The 16746-nt window shown below is 47.8% G+C and overlaps 1 protein-coding gene and 1 non-coding gene across 3 annotated transcripts in view; one reads left to right on the top strand and one right to left on the bottom strand.

Annotated features, from left to right (window-relative positions):
• HHAT (hedgehog acyltransferase) overlaps positions 1–16746 on the top strand; it is a 241023-nt gene that overhangs the window by 9986 nt on the left and 214291 nt on the right. For both annotated transcript variants that reach the window (XM_037027606.1, XM_037027605.1), the window contains exon 3: positions 8554–8621. In XM_037027606.1, the coding sequence (XP_036883501.1) occupies positions 8554–8621 (68 nt within the window). The remainder of the gene's footprint in view (positions 1–8553; positions 8622–16746) is intronic.
• On the bottom strand, positions 15262–15377 carry LOC118974289 (U5 spliceosomal RNA). Its single transcript, XR_005063854.1, has one exon. It is a non-coding gene; the product is annotated as a U5 spliceosomal RNA (small nuclear RNA).

Below are 16746 nucleotides of genomic sequence, written 5' to 3'. Positions count from 1 at the left end.
TTTCTGAGTCATGGTAGCTACGGGGATGGGGTGGGAGGGGACCCTTTTGTGGGTAGTACTACACCCTTCTGCACCTCTGCCCATTCAGAGGCTGTCCTGCTGTTTGGCTTGTTACTGACCACGCCCTAGCCTCCAGGTCCCGTATCTTTTATACTTTTCCTTTTAATGTCAGTGCTGAAGGGCCTGGGCGCTCCCGAGACATGGCTTCTTTCTAACGCCTTTGCCAGTTCAGCTCGAGGACGCCTATCGCCCTGCCTGGCCAAAGTGTGTGCTTAGCTGGTCCAGTGTTAAGTTTTGGCTCCATCTCTTCCTTCCTAATTCAGGAGAAAGAGCTACTTACTTGCATTATGGGGGCAGGTCACTGGGAAAACTCTCCTTTGTGAACTTGTTGGAGCGTTTGTATCTGGAGCAAATGTAGGGCCTGGAACAGACCAGAGGCTCCCAACGGATTTGTTTAGTGAGATGCTGCCGGTGGGCGTCTGCACAGTGGGTTCTCTGGGCGTGGAGCTTGTGCACTGCCCCGTTCTGTCAGCAGTGGCAGGGTGGTCAGGCCCTTGGGGACAGCAGACCGTATTTAGCAGCCCTGGGCCATGGAATTTCGCGGTAAAGCCACAGCAGGGGCTGAACAGAACACCTCTTGTTCCTCCCAGCTCTACCAAGCATTGAGCATCTCAGAGGCATGTGGAAGTAAGTGCTTGGGGTGGTCAGTGCTGCTGCTGTGCCTGGTGACCTCCCCTCGTGTGCTCTGAATGCTGCTCTGTGGCCAGTGCAGACCTACGGCTTTCAGTTTGTGCTTTCTGGTTTAGGAGAGGTGGAAACACTTCTCCCAGCTCACACTTAACTCGGGGAAAGGCCGTAGGGTAGGCGACCTCTGTCTAGAAGACAGCCGTGTGCTTTTGTGTTTCCATCAGTTTTAATGCAGCTCTTTTCCGTGCAAACCTGAAATGGTACCTGCGAGGGGAAGTCTTCCAACTACTGTTTCAATGGACTTACCTAACAATTTGTATAGCAATTTTCTATTTTTTCTGGTAGCTGTTTGCCATTTCTTAGTTTTCAAGGGGTCTATGCATTTTATGTAGGTTTGCAGTTTCATTAGTGTATTGTGGTTCATAACACTCTTATTTTAATTGTTATTTCTGTAATTGGCTTTTCTTTCTCATTGTACTTTTTTGTTTACTTCCATGTTCTCCTTTACCCCCTCCCTCCTTGTTCATCTCTCCCTCCTGTGCTTTTGTCGTTGCTCAGGTGTGCCAGAGTTCTTATTCATCTTTTGGCTTTGTTAAGTTTCTCAATTTTTCTACTTACTCTCTAATTCATTGATTTCTGCCTTATCTTATTAATTTCTTCCTTACTCTCTCTTTGGGCTTGCTCTGTTCTTTTTTATTCCAGCTTCTTGAGTTGAATGTTTAGCTCATTTATTTTGTAAGGAATCCATTTGTATTGTTGTATTTTATCTGATTGTTTTGTCTGGAGGATTGCCAGAAGAGGAATTATGGAGTCAAACTGCACAAATGTTTTTAAGGTTCTTGAAAGAGATGCCTAGGCTGCCCCCCAGGAGGCCATGCCACTTGTCCTATCGGACAGTGTCCATCCTGTTGTGGTCTCAGGAAGTCGAGCTTCTGTCCTGTGAGCCATCTCACGTGCATTTGGTATTTAACATGAGGCGAAGAGTTCTATTATTTTTCCCCAATAGATAGCCAAACACAGTTTATTAAATCTTTCTTTCCATACTGAATTATGATGCAATCTTGATTATGTACTAAATTCTTTTTTTTTACAAGACTTTATTTATTTATTTATAGACAGAGGGGAAGGGAGGGAGAGAGGGAAGGGAGAGAAACATCAAAGTGTGGTTGCCTCTCGTGCGCCCCCTACTGGGGACCTGGCCTGCGACCCAGGCATGTGCTGTGAGTGGGAATCCAACTGGCAGCCCTTTGGTTCACAGGCTGGCGCTCAATCCACTGAGCCACACCAGCCGGGGCATGTGCTAAATTCTTACATGTACTCCAGTCCGTTTATGAAGCTGTCTTTTTGTTTGTTTGTTTCTTTGATTTCTCAACCAATTCGCTCATCAGTACTAAACTACTTGAATTATTTTTGCTTTATTAAATGCTTCAGTATCTGGTGAAGTAAGTTACCTCTCATTATTCTTTATTTTCACTCTTTTCTTATCCATTCCTATTGATTTAGTCTGCAGATGCATATTTGAAATTCCAAAAAGAAAACTTATTAGTGCTGTTATTAGAATTACAACAAACCTAGAAATCAATTTGAAAATAATTGACATTTTTATAATATTGTATTTTTCCATTCAGGAATATGGTGTTTTTCTTTATTTATATGAGGTTTTCTGTTATGTCTCTTAATGAAGGTTCATGGTCTTCTTCATAATAATTCCTGCTAAAATTTCTAGTAAGATGATTTCTTAAGTCTTTTTTTCCCTTTTATTATTGGAATATTTCCAATTATATTTTCTGTAATTTCTAGCTGATTATTCCTTATCTACAGTAAAGATATGTATTTTGGTTGATTTATTTTATGTTCTAACAATTTATGAAATTATGTTAATGTTCCATTAATTTGTCGTTTGGCTCTCCTGGTTTCTGTATTTAGATACTATCACGCACAAGGAGCAATAATGATTTTACTTCATCTATTGTTGCTTTGCTGGAACTTCTAGAACAACATAATAGTTGGGGAAGAATGCTATCCTTATTTTAATTCTAAGTTTAATGAAAATTCCTGCATTTTTAAAAAAGATTTTATTTATTTATTTATTTTTGGAGAGCTGGGAAGGGAGGGAGTAAGAGAGGAAGAGAAACATTAATCTGTTGCCTCTCTCATATCCTCAGCTGGGGACCCAGCCTGCAACTCAGGCTTGTGCCCTGACTGGGAATTGAACCGGCAACCTTTTGGTGTGCCGGCTAGCACTCATTCCACTGAGCCACACCAGCCAGGGCAGGATTCCTGTATCATTTTTAACATGAATGAAAAGTTGAATAAACTTTGCTTTTAAAAATATCATGTTAGGAAATCTTTCTAGCCCACTCTCATAAATTTCTAAAATCTGCAATAAATGTTACACTTTACCTATGTTTAGAGTATTTATTTATATGATTGCATAGATTTCCAATATAGTTTATATGGTTTCCCACAACAAACCCACTGTGACCGTGGCATTTTTAAATATAGTGCTTGTTTCCAAGTCTAATCAATAATAATTATAAATAATAATTATAAATAAGTGATAATGGTTGCCCTGTAGTTTTATTTTTTGTTTCATCCTCAGATTTCAATATCAGCATTCTGTTAACTTTATAAAATGAATTAGGAAGCTTTTCATTTTTTTCCTTATTTTATGGAACTGTTTAAGTGATACACGTGATGTCTGCATCAAATGTGATACTATTCACTTGTAAGTTTGTCCAGATATGGAGTTTATTTGGAAGAAGGCTCACTGAAAATGTATAGTACCCTTCAGAGTAATTGCTATACTGTATTTTTCAGACTATAAGACACACACCCCAAATTTGGGAGGAATAATGGTTGTTAATGCTGCTGTTGAGTTCTGTTTACATTTACATTATGCTATTTATGTTATTAAATATTTTACCACATTTTTTACTTCAAAAAATTTTTTTCCTATTTTCCTCCTCTAAAACCTCGGTGTGTCTTATGGTCTGAAAAATATGGTACTTAGGTTTTCTTAAATCAATTTGAGTGATTTATATTTTTCCATTTTATTGAAGCATAAATGTATTAGCATGCACTTGCATGTTATATTATTAAAGTGTTTTGAATCCCGCATGTATGTCATTTCTCTTGTCTTAGAAAATTTACCAAGAATTTTGTCTAGTTTGTAGGTTGATTCTCTTTTTCACAGAACAGACCCCCGGATTTATTTACGAATTCTGCCACTCTGCCGTTTCCTGGGAAGGCCGGTCTCCAGGGAACGGAGCTGCTCTCGGTCCTCTGGCCTCCCCAGCCCGGGCTCACCTTTCCTGCAGCCGCGTCTCCCTGAGAAGTCGTGTCTCCCTAAGAAGTCGTGTCTCCCTGAGAAGTCGTGTGCTGGTGGCATTTTATAAGTGGGACTGTGCTTTCCACTGATTTGCATTTCGTTTCACACGCACTTGATTTTCCTTCCTTTGATCTTTAGTGATCAATAGTTAATGTTTCTCTAAGGAATCTCCGTGACACCTGGAAGCCCCAATACTTAAGCAAATGAGGGGCAGGTTATTTTTGCCACCTCCAGCTTTTTTATATGGTGAGTGTTCTTTGAGTGGGCTACAGCTCCGCTTGAGCGTCTTCACCTTCTACCTTTGTTTATTCCTTTACACACCTGTTCTTATCATTTATTGCAGATCTCAGTTTGTGAGAAAGGACGTGGCCACTCATTTATAGGTGAATTCTTTTACGTTGTTCAGGCAAGACACTAACCTGTCCTGAGGGTGGGCTTTGTTAACAAGGATGCAATTTTTCTTATCTGCTTATGTGATTAGAGGAATTTGGTTGCATTTGTGATTAGGGGAATTTGATTGCAAAGTGGCCAGTACCTCTGGGGAGCCCAGTTCAGGGTGGGGAATCAAAGGCTACTTTCTTACTGATTTTGTCTGTGAGTAGGTGACCTTGACGTGGGAACCGGGGGAGTTGGGTGACCATGGATTGGGCCACCCTGGGCCCTTCAGTTTACCCGTACTTTGTGGAAGGACCCAAGTGCATCGTCCAAGCAGGAGTCCAGGACTGGACAGACTGTGCGAGGGCCCTTGTTAGTGGTGGGTATTGTGGCTCCACCGCAGCCTGAAGTGCCCTGGCCTTTTGTGTTGCATTTGCCCTTCATTTCCCCATTCCGTGGTAGGGCCAGAGAAAACAGTAGCGTTATTTACAGCCGCCTTCCCACTGGGATTCCAAGGCTCCCAGCCCACCCCTTCCTCCAGGCTCACCCTAGCATTGTCCTCCTGTGTCAACACGGGTCCTCAAGGGAGGGGAGTGTTGGCTTCCAGGGGGCCTGCTTTCTTAACGCTTTTAATAAACCACTCACAATGACCTGGGCCAGGGCCAGGGCCAGGGCCTGGGCAGTGCGGCATTCGAAGGCAGCCCTGGTGTTGGACTCCGCAGCCCCTCACTCCCTGCTCCCCCAGCCACGTTGGATCAGGTACGACGAAGTACGCGCCCAGGGCGTATGGCTACTTCTGTGCTGGCCCATCTCAGTCTGGGGCGTCTTCTACCTCTCCCAGGGGCCCTCAGGACTCCCATGCCAATGACATGGCTGGTGGCCTGCCTCGACAGACCCAGAATTCCTCCCGGGAAGAGCAGATGAGCAGCCTACTCGGGAGGTTTGAGACCATATCTGTTCTTCATGGCCTCGCATCCTACTTACATATGTGGTTTCCTTTTACTCGGGGGATTTCTAAATCACCTTTTCATTCTCGGAGCAGCAGTTGGGAGCGAGGAGGAGAGAAGGCGCCCCCACCCCTCACAAATGCTGTGGAAGAGCCGGCGCCTTATCCTTCCTTTTCTGTGTGATGTTTCATAGGAATGTTTGAGAGTTGCTCAGCGTTGAATTATGTCGTCTTCGGAAGCCCATCTTTTCTGCCCCCTTTCTCCATTCTCATTACTGCCGCAGTCTTCCATACCCACAGGTTTCCTAGAAAATAAAGAACCAGTAGGAGCTGATTAGAATTGTTCAGATGCACAGAAGCAGCAGGACACGTGAAGCCACGATTGGGTCTCTACTCCCTGGGAGTGGTTTGTGTCACCGGAGGGTGCGAGGTGATACAAGGTGTCCTCTCGCTGATGACTGCCCTCTGATTACCCCTCCCCACCCCTGCAAATGATTTCCCTTCAAAGCGTGTAGGGTGAAAGGGTTAGGTTAGTCAGAACTCTTAAGTAAATGGTTTACCACTGGAGCCCATTGGCAGCTATTAAAATGCAAATTCTCTTACCCAGTAGGTAGAACGGGGTTTTGACGTATCATCCTTTTATTGGGTGGTGGGTGGAGAGAGGAGAATCAACAGCTGATTTAGTAATGAGGGCTCATCAGCAGAAATTGTTTCATTTCTGTGCTCTCAAGCACTTTTGTGCAGCAGAGTCTTGGGCTGTGTGGTGGGGAAGGAAGTTCTCAGGCAGAGAAGGCTACTCTCTCTCTGCAGCATCCTCCCAAGTGCGTGTGTGAGTCACGAACACTGGTCCTGCCCGGAGAGTGGGAATGTGGGATCCCTGCCTGGAAGGCGGGACCAGAGGAGGCCCTCGGGGCGTGGCCCTCAGGGAGGAGCTCCTGGCCCGGTCTCGGCTTCTGTGCTCCTGTGCCCACCAAATTCTGTAGCGATGTGTGTTCAGCCAGCTTAAAGCAGTCTGAAGACACTCATTTCCAAAAGGGTCATGAATGGATTTAAGTCGTAACTTAGCGTGTATGTTATATGGCATTTGCTTGTGTCAAGAAATCAGATAAAGGTGATTTGTAGAAATTCTCCAAATGTGAGGGGGGATTTTGGTCTAGCAGGGATGTCCAAACCTTTGGTGTCTCTGGGCCACACTGGGAGAAGAAGAGTTGTCTTGGGCCACACAGTAAATACACAAACACTGACAAAAACCGATGAGCAAAAACCCCCCCACAAAACAGGTTTTAAGTAAGCTCACGATTTTGTGCCGCCCTGGGCCGCGGCTGGCAGCGCTGTGCCATCCATCACTGTGGTCGTTAGCCACGCGGCTGATGAGCCTGGGAAGGCGGCCGCTTCAGGTTGAGACGTGCTGTCAGGGTAACATGCACCTAGGACTTTGAAGAATTAATTAGTAAGAAAAGAGGCACGTAAAGCAACTCATTCATAATTGTTTAATATGGATTTCATGTTGAAATGATGTTTGGGGTATATTTAGATAAGGGAAATAGACTAAAATGTATATTACTTTTAAACTTTTTAAATTATAAATCTGTGTGAGACAGGATTTCAGTTGGACAGTGTTGGACAGGATGTTGTCCTGACGCTCCGTCTGCGTAGGACTCCTTTTCCCCACTAGAGGGAGATGTGCTCCAGCTTCAGGACGTCTGGCGCTTGGCATGTGAACTCCACTGCTTCTGGAGTTTTTTTAAAAAGAAAAAAGAACTCAAGTTTCTGCCTTGTTTCAAGTCTGCATAATTCTGATGCCTCTGGAGGTTGCTCTGTGTGTGAAAGTGAAGCTAAAACCGAAGAGGCCAGAAGCAGGGAGGTTTTCCACCCAATTTGTGTTAAGGAATCAGGAAGTTCCTGTTACTTCTTTGCTGGATTGCTGTCGCTTGCTGTTTGCAGGCCGTTCCCTTGGACTTGAGTCTGTGCACAACACAGCAGGCGTGTCTGTGCACGTGTGCACGCATGGGTGAGTGCGCACACACCCCCCGCTGCAACCACACACCTCCGGCCCCTCCCGGACCACACTGGAGTGCCCTGTGAGAGTGTGGCCGAGCTGGGCCTGCGGGGCCCTGGCCCGGGTCTTGATAGGTTCCCTGGGGCCGTGTGGCCTTGGGAGGAGGTGGGGCTCCAGGTTGTGTCCAGGGTGTGTGACTCAGCCCCTGGGTCCCGCAGTAGATCAGCATCGTTTCATGGTTAAGTTTTAGTAACACACTCCCTTCTGGCTTTCCTTTGAGCTTTCCAGGTAGCTCCTTTTTGGTCTCCTGTGGTCTTCGTACTTCTGTTGGTCCAATAAGCAGTGGTTTTCCTGTTCTTGTCTCTGCACTCTGTGCCTTTTCGGGTGGTGTCAGCCATTCTGGAGGCTTCCCCATTACCCCTATCCTGAGGACCCCTGAGTCTTTATCTTCAACTTCAGGCACCCTTGAGCACTGCGTACACTCACCCAGCTTCCGACTGCATGTCACCTGGACGCCCCAGACTCTGCCTCCATAGCTCCCTGACTTCCTGTATCACGGCACTCGTCAGCACTGTTGTTATTTTTTTGTCATTCATTCATCTCTCTTACCTAGTCCACAGGAAGCCCCAGGAGGGCACAGGGCATGTCAGTCTTGACCTGTTTCGTTCCTAGTACCTCACACTCTGCCAGGTTATTGTACACCCTCAAGAAGTATCTGAGTGAAGGTTTTATTATACCCTTTGTTTTAAACCAATTGTGTTGTTTGCCTATAAACGTACCTGTTACTATGATATGATTTCATTTTATAATCTCATTAGCGTTATGTCATATCATGAGGCTGTGATCACCACCACTGTGTAGGATGGTCTGTTTAAAGAAATTTTACTGCCCGCACAAAAGGGGCATTTGCACTGACCCCTCCTCTGGGTCCCTGGGTTGGAGGCTTCTCACTTGACACCTCTCCGCTTGTGAGCCCTATGACAAGTGGAAGGGGACATTTCCAGTTGCCCCACCACCTACGTCCAGGAACTTCGCTCACAGAAACCTGGACAGGAAGATCAAGGTCACGTTTCCATGCTCGTGGCTCAGTCCACAGCATCTTTCCCAGGACGTCTTCCGTTTCTTTCAGTGCCTCTGCAGTTAAGCCAGCCCAGTCTTGTTTAGATTTATTTGAGAGTTGTTCATGTGACTAACGGATTCTGTTTTTCTTGTCAGAACATGAAGAGCAATTGGACCAAGAATTTGACCTGGCGACCGGCACTTTATTTGGAGGATTAAAGAAGGTACAAAGTGGATAAGTGATAAACCTTCTCGTTTTAAACTGGTTTCAGGATGTCGCATCACTTTGTATTGGCATGGGCCCGGGTATAGTATTCTTCAGCTCTTGGGAACTAAGGCTCTTTCCTGCTCTGAAAAGGGTGGGAGTGCCTGCGGAGGAACGCATTCCCCCTGGTCTTTCTCTTCCTTGCCCTGTTCTTTCCCCAAGACACCAAAAATCTGATTATGTAACCTTATCTGTTGATACAAAAGTCACTCTCTTAAAGCTCAGGAACTTTCTTCCTGACCTAGTATGTTTATTAGAGTTAAACGTGGCCCTGGACATCCCTAAACCAACTGTTGCCAACTGCAGGAAATCCTCCCTTCCTGCCTCCTAGTGTCCACAGAGCTGCAGAGCATGCTGGGAACCCCCTTTCCCTCTCCTCCCTGGTGCTCCGGTGGCCCTGGGCTGGCTCATTTATCTTCGGCTGCAGCTCACTGTTCTGTCACAGACCCTGTGCCCTTCTAGAGGTGACAGCACATCTGTTTGTTAGTGTATGTCCTTGGTAGGTACCAGGCCCTTCTCTTCTGGATGTGAGATGCCAGACTCCTCCTTCTTCCCAGCAGGACCTGCTGAAGCTGGGGTTCTTCTCCTTCTCCCCTTTCGGTTTCCCAGGACCCCAGTGTGGTGACAACTTGGGTCTCAGGGGTCTAAGCCAGGCTCATGGCCAGGCTAGTGGCAGCTGTGTATTTGTTTTTATAAGCATTTTGATATTTTTTAAAAATGGTAGTAAAACATTGCCTTTTCTTGTGTTCCCTCTAAGGGTATGGTATGCTGGATATATTGTAAATTCAACCAGCTTTTCTGGGCTTGCTTGGACCTAAAATAGCACTTGTATTGCTCGTTCCAAACACCTGAGTTACAAAATGAATTTTGGGAGGACACTTCATTTGCCAGCTGGACACTGCCTGTACTAATATTCTTCTACTTTGAGGACTGCAGATCTTGCTTAGAACTGTAACAGATTTACTGCAGTTTCTATTTCGATTTTCTAGGGCAGCCTGCCCCTCCTTTCCCACCCTGGCTCTGCACAGAGTCAGTGTGTTAGATGCAAGGCCCATGTTTGTCTGGGACCCGGAAGCATTCCGTTCTTTGCTCCTCCACCCACCGGGGAGCGCCGTGACACTTTGGATAGACATTGAGTTTTCATTCACTAGATAATTTGTGTTTCTTATTGAAATAAGGCCATTTTAGGATTATTCGTGGGACTCGTAAGGTGGGTGGTGGTAGTGTGCCCACTTCAGAGATGAGGAAACCTGGGAAGCTTCGTGTCCTAGTGGAAGCTGAGGTGTCTTGCAGGTAGCCCTTTGAGTGCCCGGGACCTACTTTTTAGAAACATACCACTACTGGGTCTCTTACAACGGAAAAAATTGTGATTCAGTTTTTGTTTTTTTTTTAGAGTCACAGTTCAGGCATGTCAGAGAATACTGAATAGTTTGCCGGAGGCAAAAATACACTGAGCCTTTTAGCTGAAGAGAAGCAGTTGTGAAGCAGTATGAGTAGGTGAAGGGGGGTCGGGCCCCAAAGGTTTGGACCTACCGCAGATTCCATTGTCAAAGACAGGCTCAGCCCTGCTGGGTTTGCTGCTTCTAGACAAAGGGGACTTTGTCTTCACTGACTTCCCAGCTCCTGTCACTCCATCAGGCCCAGCTGCTTGACACCCTGCCAAGGGTCTAAAGTCCTGGGGAGATGGCTTTTTCTAAGCATTCTCCTCAACAGTCCCCCTTAACCCCCCCAACCTCCCGCCCCATAACAGAGCACAGGTCGGGGTGCCAGCATTCAGGCCAACTCCCCTTTTGTCGAAAAGTGAGCCAAGCGCAGCTACACACCCTTGGAGCTCTGAAGAATCAGTCTTCTGCCATCCTGAAAAATCTGTATGTCCATCCTTCTGTGTGTCTGTCTGTCCATTCGTGTCTCTGGGGCTGTTGAGCACCTGGTGTTGTCCTCATCTTTCTGCATGTCATTGCCTTGCACATGGGGTGGAGAGTTTGGAGTTTTAGAGTTTAGAGAGAAAGCGGCGAGTTCTCGTGGGTGGACATTGTGCTGTGTCCCTGGGGAAGACCAGCGAAGTCTGCTGAAAGTCTTGTTTTGGCTACAATAGGGGCCTGATAGGTCCTGGACATGCCTTCCTGGAGGTCAGTGGCAGTGGCAAGTAACTACTGCCACCAGATTGGTCCAAGTTCTAACTGAAAGAAGAAAAGCAGCGTGAGTAGAAATCATGAAGTTGAGAAGAAAGCTCTCGTGTTCTCTGAGCACTGCGTCCCTTGGACGTTAGGCAACAGCTGGGCTGCTAGACCTCAGGGGACCCAATAATTCTGCATTGTGGGGGGGGCTGCTCCGTGCACTTTAGGGTCTCCACGGTCTCCCTGGACCTGACCCAGTACATACCAGTAGCACCTGCTGCCCCAAATCATGGCGATCAAAGTGGTCCCCAGGCATTGCCACGTGCTTCCTCAGGGAGGTCACCCTCTTTGACAATAGCTGGTCTGCAATAATGTTTAGGGGTGTGGTGCCCCCCTTGGTCATGCCGACTGCCATTTCTTACCTCTGCACATCTTGCTTCCTCCGCTGGACTGTGCCTCACCCCTTCCGGTGGGCCTTCCTCGCTGTCCCCCCCTCGCCTGGGCCTCCAGGTTGGGCTGAGTACTCCACGTTCCTGACATGGCTTCACTGCCTCTCGTCACTCCTTCCACAAATAGAGCTTTTAATGAGAGTGTTTCCCTGCCCACGTCCACAGTGAATGCTGAGACACAGTAGTGACCCAGACAGACGAGTTTCCTGCCCTGGTGTCTGCTTGTGGGGACAGACCACCAGCAGGGAAAGAAACACTCCTAACGGCTGCAGATTGAGCTAAATGATATGAAGGAAATAAACAGGGCGATGTGAGAGCAATGCTTTGGCTCGTACTTGTGCCCGCTAATGGTGACTGCATTTGTACAGTTTTATTATGTGCTATCCATCCTCCCCTGGATGGTGGGGCCCACAGGGCAGCCTGGACCATTCCTGGGTCTTCAGTGCCTGGGGCAGCAAAGGTGGGTACTTTGTTGAGTGCAGCTACAGGACAGAGTGACTGGCACTGGCCAGGTGGCCACACTGGAGTGAAACGCTTCCATCCGGAGAGCATCCGGGTAGGCAGGCCGCTGACTGCTGAGTGGGCCAGTGTTCGTGGGCGGAGCGGGCAGAGACCGCCGTGGGCACAAGCAGTCGCCAGCTGCTTCTGGGGCGGAGGCTGACCTTCCCCTGAGCTCCACAGGGTAGGTAGCATTCGGCAGGGGCATCTGCAGAGGACGTGTTCTTCCAGGGGCTCAGTGATGGGCTCGGGAGATGGTGACTCCAGGTGAGGCTTCCTTTGGGAGAGGGATGACAGTCCTCCCAGTGTCGATGGTGGTAGAGTTTGGAGGATGGTCGCCCAAACCAGGATTGCCTCGGGGCCCCGTCATGCCTTTGGTGTGAAGCTGACTGCGCTCGCCGAGATGCCCGATGTGCAGGGAGCTGCTGTTACCCAGGGCGGCTGGGTCCCAGATGCTGTGGCACCTGCATCCTGTTTTGTAACGTCTGCTCCTCCAGGCTCCGAAGGGCCTCCCCCTGCAGGCCCCGTGGCCCCCTGGAGCAGGTGTGTGCTGGGAGCCTGGGTGAGGCTAGGGATGGGCTCAGCCCAGCGTTCCTGCAGTTCTGGCCACCCCCGACTCTGTGTTTGGTGGTCCTCATCTCTCTTTCCTTGCTACATCTCTGGCCCTCCCAGGTTTCAGCAGCCTCAGCTCCTTGTGGCTACTAGGTGCCACTGCGACAGTATCGTCTGCCATTCCCCACAGACACCTTGATGTTTGCTGCATGTGACATACCCCAGACTGGCAGGCACTTCCTGTCTGCTCAGGGACCAGCCCGCAGGGAACCTCCTCTGAGCCCTGTCCCTGCTCCTCCGCCTGTCAATGCCTGTCTCTCCCCGCTCTGAGTCCCTTTCCCAGGGCGCTTCCCTGGACCTCTGTTAGGTATCAGCTACCTGTTCTCCATGTGAGGGTCTTTCATGGCTGCCTCCCCTGCCCAGCACACAGTAGGTGCTCAGCAGTGTTCTGTTGGATTGAGGTAAAGCTGCCTGCCTTGTGGGAGACTTACCGTGCAGGAACGCTGGTCCCTAGACAACGTCTGCTTTGTTCTCCGTGTCTGCTCTGGTGTGTGCAGACTTCAGGCCTTCCCTCGTCTCCCTGCGCTGCAGCCCCTCAAAGACGACTCCAGCCTTCCCACTGTGTCTTTGCGTTCCTCTCCATCTGCTAGGAGCGGATTAGGAGGCGGTTTGCCTGTGCCTGTGAACTTGCAGCCTGTCCTTACAAACAGAAAACTGGGTGTTATGCAGCCTTGCCCCTCACACAGGTGGTGCCCAGGTAGACTGTTGGGCCCCATGCCGGCCCTTCCACCAAAGAGACTGTGGGTCAAAAAGTCTTCACGTGGCGGGGGCAGGAACCCCACAGACCAGCGAGGGAAGCACCCAGTGGGTCCCATCCCTCCTGCTAGCCAAGAACTCCTGCTCTTTACCTGTCAGCACCATCCCTTGTGTACTTCCATCGCTGCTGGATTTCCTTCTTCATTCCTAAAGGACCCGCAGCTAGGCAGGGAGAGTGAGGGCCAGCGAGTCCCAGGGGAGGGTAGGTATGGAAAGTGTAGCTCTCTGCCTTACAGGAACATAGGATCTACGACGCAAATGGATAAACCTCCCAATTGCTTAGTATTTCTTAGCCACCAAGTGCCCAGCTTTGTCCTCCTCTCTCTTTTATGTCTACGTGTTCATGAAAATATTATTTGCTTCATTATAAAGGTCCTTGAGGGAGCCAGAAGGTAAGGTGAAGTTCAAGCCAAGGGTTTAACTCTGTGACACTAAGTTCAAGTACATGTGTTTGTGGGTATGAGAGAGAGAGAGAGAGAGAGAGGGCAGGGGGCAGAGAGACAGGTGTTTTCCATGAATACTTGGTTAAATCTTGAGGTGGTAATAACAGGTATAGGTCAGGAATGGTGAAGAATTTCTTAGCCACAAACCAGTCAGTTTATATGTAACTGTTTGCATACCAGCTGCTTTGGGGCCCAGGCTGTGATAGGTGCAGCGGGCAGAGGGAAGTGAGAAGCGTGGTTTCTCTCCACAGGAAAACTATATATATACTCTGAGTATTTAACAGAGGGCAGGGTCCTCAACTGAGCAGAAGAGACTCCAGCTGCCTATAGCCAGGCCAACTGGCTCTGTTTGTGTGTCCCACGTGTCACATTTGTTAACTTTAACAGTGTCTTCCTTTGGACGTGTGCCCCTGGTTGGCACAGCTAAACACTGCTGGGAGAATGTGTAGCCTTGGAATAACCAGGGAAGGCTCCCTGGAGGAGGTGGATTGGAGCCGAGCCCTAAACAGAAGGGACGTGTTTTGAAAAGACCCAAGCCTGTTTGTTCAACAAAAATTCCATTCTTTGATTCTATTCTTGGTTGGTTCTGGCAGTTGGAGGTAGGTAGTGTTCAATGTCTTCCTATCCCTGAGCCTCACCGCCAAGTGCTATGTTATGGGCGGAGTCTAGATATAAAGTCTGCCACACGTGCAAACATTTATTAGTGGCATGTACAAAACCCGCCATTGAAACTGTTCCCGAAAAAAAAATTAAAAAAAAAAGAAACTGTTCCTGAAAGCTCGGGCGGCCTTTGTGCTCGGCCGTTAGGGGAGCACTGCAAACAAGCACTGTGGGCAGGATTCATCTGAGGCTGTTCTGGACTGTGGGTTGCCCGTGTGGGCACATTAAATGTTAAGAACCATCACTCGGAGGTGGGTGAGTTAATTCACACCACGTATTCTATATAAGTGATCTAACTGGGAAGATTCTGAGAGGAGAAGGAGCAGAGATTATCCCAGGCTAGAGCAGGGTGAACAGTAGCTTGGAGCTGAAACCTGGAGAGACGTGGAGGTGGGGAGGAGGGGAAACCCTCCCTTCTCTTCCATTCCCTAAAAGCAGCACCTGTCAACATGCTTCACAAGGTTACTGCCTTTCAAGATCATGACTTGACAGGTGGTAAGTCTCTGTTAAAAAGAAATCAGAAGCAGCTGCAAGGTGAGAGGGAGATCACTGTGCCCGAGGGAGATGAGGGGTGTGTCTTTTGTGCGCACAGAGCCAACTACAGTCACTTTCAGGATAACTGTGGCTGTTAAGTTTGAGGTGGGTTAGTTGTCCATCATAATTTTGTGCCCAGGTTTCGTGAAAGCAAATCTCAGACCACATTCTGTCATCCACTCAGACATTCATTCATGAGGCAGGCCGAAGAAACCAGTTCAGTGAAATCCACCTGCCCTGTGGCTGAATGTGGTCCTTCTAGGAGCTGGTAGTACTAGGTTCCATGGACGGGAAGTGGTTTTATGCAGAACAGAGCAACCAGCCCCAGGAGAAGTCCCTAGCTTGTTAACACAGTGTTAAACACACTGAATCAACAAGTACTAGCTTCCTTCACAGTTGGTACATATAGGAAATACCCAACCAGTATCTTTATTGCACTTGCCCAAATAACTAATGAGATGCACAGGCACTTGAAACTTACAATAGGGCATTCTATTTCCTAGATATCTTTCTTTTATACCAGTGATATTAGCCTTGTAAAAACAAGGCCTCAAAAAATTGAGTAAACACTCAGAATTGTTCCTCTCCACGGAAATCTTTAGTAAAAGGCGAAAGATTTATGCGATCTGAAGAGAAACCAGAGTATGTCTCTGCAGTTGCCAAACTCCATACTCCAGTAACTGCAGCTCCTAATTCACTGACGGTGGCTCTTTATCCCTGAGAGATACTTCCTGCCTAAAGTGGATCAAGGAAGGCTGTGAGAAGGCTTCTTATAGTTAGAAATGTCGAGTTAAGAAGAAAAACCTTTTAAACCTGAAAGAATTGTATTCTGTGCAGGGTACTATGGGTATGCAAATGACTGTGAGTCATCACCCCTGGGAGTACAAATACCTTAGTATTCACAGGGTGTATCTGGGGCCACCGGTAGGGGGCTGAGCAGAGGTCAGAGTACCGGGGACAGAGGGAAGTGATGTGTGGGAGAATTCTCTCACCTCCTCTGCCCACTTTCCAGGTCTTCCATGGGGTGTGTACGACTCAAGGAGAAAAATGATGCCTGGGATTATGAAGATCTCCCCTCGGGTCCCCGCTGGATGGAGGGCAAACGTGTTAGTTTTTTCTTTTTCTCTCTTTTATCACTCTTCCCTTTCTTCATTGGCCTTCTGCCTTGGGGACCTTCCACATTTTGGGATTCCATCTGGAGTTACAGTTTGCTAGTGTCTGCCCACCACAGAGATGTTATGTGTTGACTAGTTTTCTCGAATGTGTGGAGACTTCCTAGGCAGAAAGCACAATCTCTTTCCCATTTCATTATACTACTTTTTTTGTGTGTGTGGTCAGGGTTCGTAATTACTGACAACCTTGTTAACTGTTTGCCACTCACTTCTCCATATTTATATATATATATATATATATATATATATATATATATATATATATCTTGTAGAAAATGTGGTTAGTGTTCTTCCAGTTTGAGAATGTGGGGAAATAATGTAGTTTTTGTGCCTTTGCCTTCATACTAGAGTTTAGTGTTTCTTTTTAGAAGTGTGACTCATTCTTTGTTACACTAGGAAGAAAGGGGAAATGTAGAACAGGCACAGCAGCGAGACAGAGTCTGTACTTGTCGGATCAAGTGTGGGCTTAAGTCTGGCATAACCTGGAGTGACCTCCAGGCAGCAGGCAGAGAGTGGTGTAGCCCGAGGAAGTCACTGAGTTTATTTAGCTGGTAGTTAGGTAAGAGATGCAAAGAACTTACCCACCTCAATTAGATGCTCTTGATTTAACCAAGGCCCCGAGAGGTTTTCTCTTTCCTTCTTCTACAAAACACCTCCTGCCCCCATTAAGCCCTGGGCCCATCGTGAGGGCCAGTGAGGAGACGGGGACTGGACCTGGCACAACAGTGCAGATTGTGCGAGTTCTGTTGGTGGCATCCCCCCCTACCCCGCCCCCCCCCCCCCTCCCAGGCCTCAGGAGAATCTTCACCTGCGCAGGGTGGTAAAGACATTTATGCAGAGACT

This window comes from Sturnira hondurensis, unplaced genomic scaffold (genome assembly GCF_014824575.4).
Source record: "Sturnira hondurensis isolate 20B ecotype Veracruz unplaced genomic scaffold, ASM1482457v3 Scaffold0019216, whole genome shotgun sequence".
Lineage (NCBI taxonomy): Eukaryota > Metazoa > Chordata > Mammalia > Chiroptera > Phyllostomidae > Sturnira > Sturnira hondurensis.
Note: the sequence above shows the minus strand (reverse complement) of the source record. Positions and strands in the feature narration are given on the sequence as shown.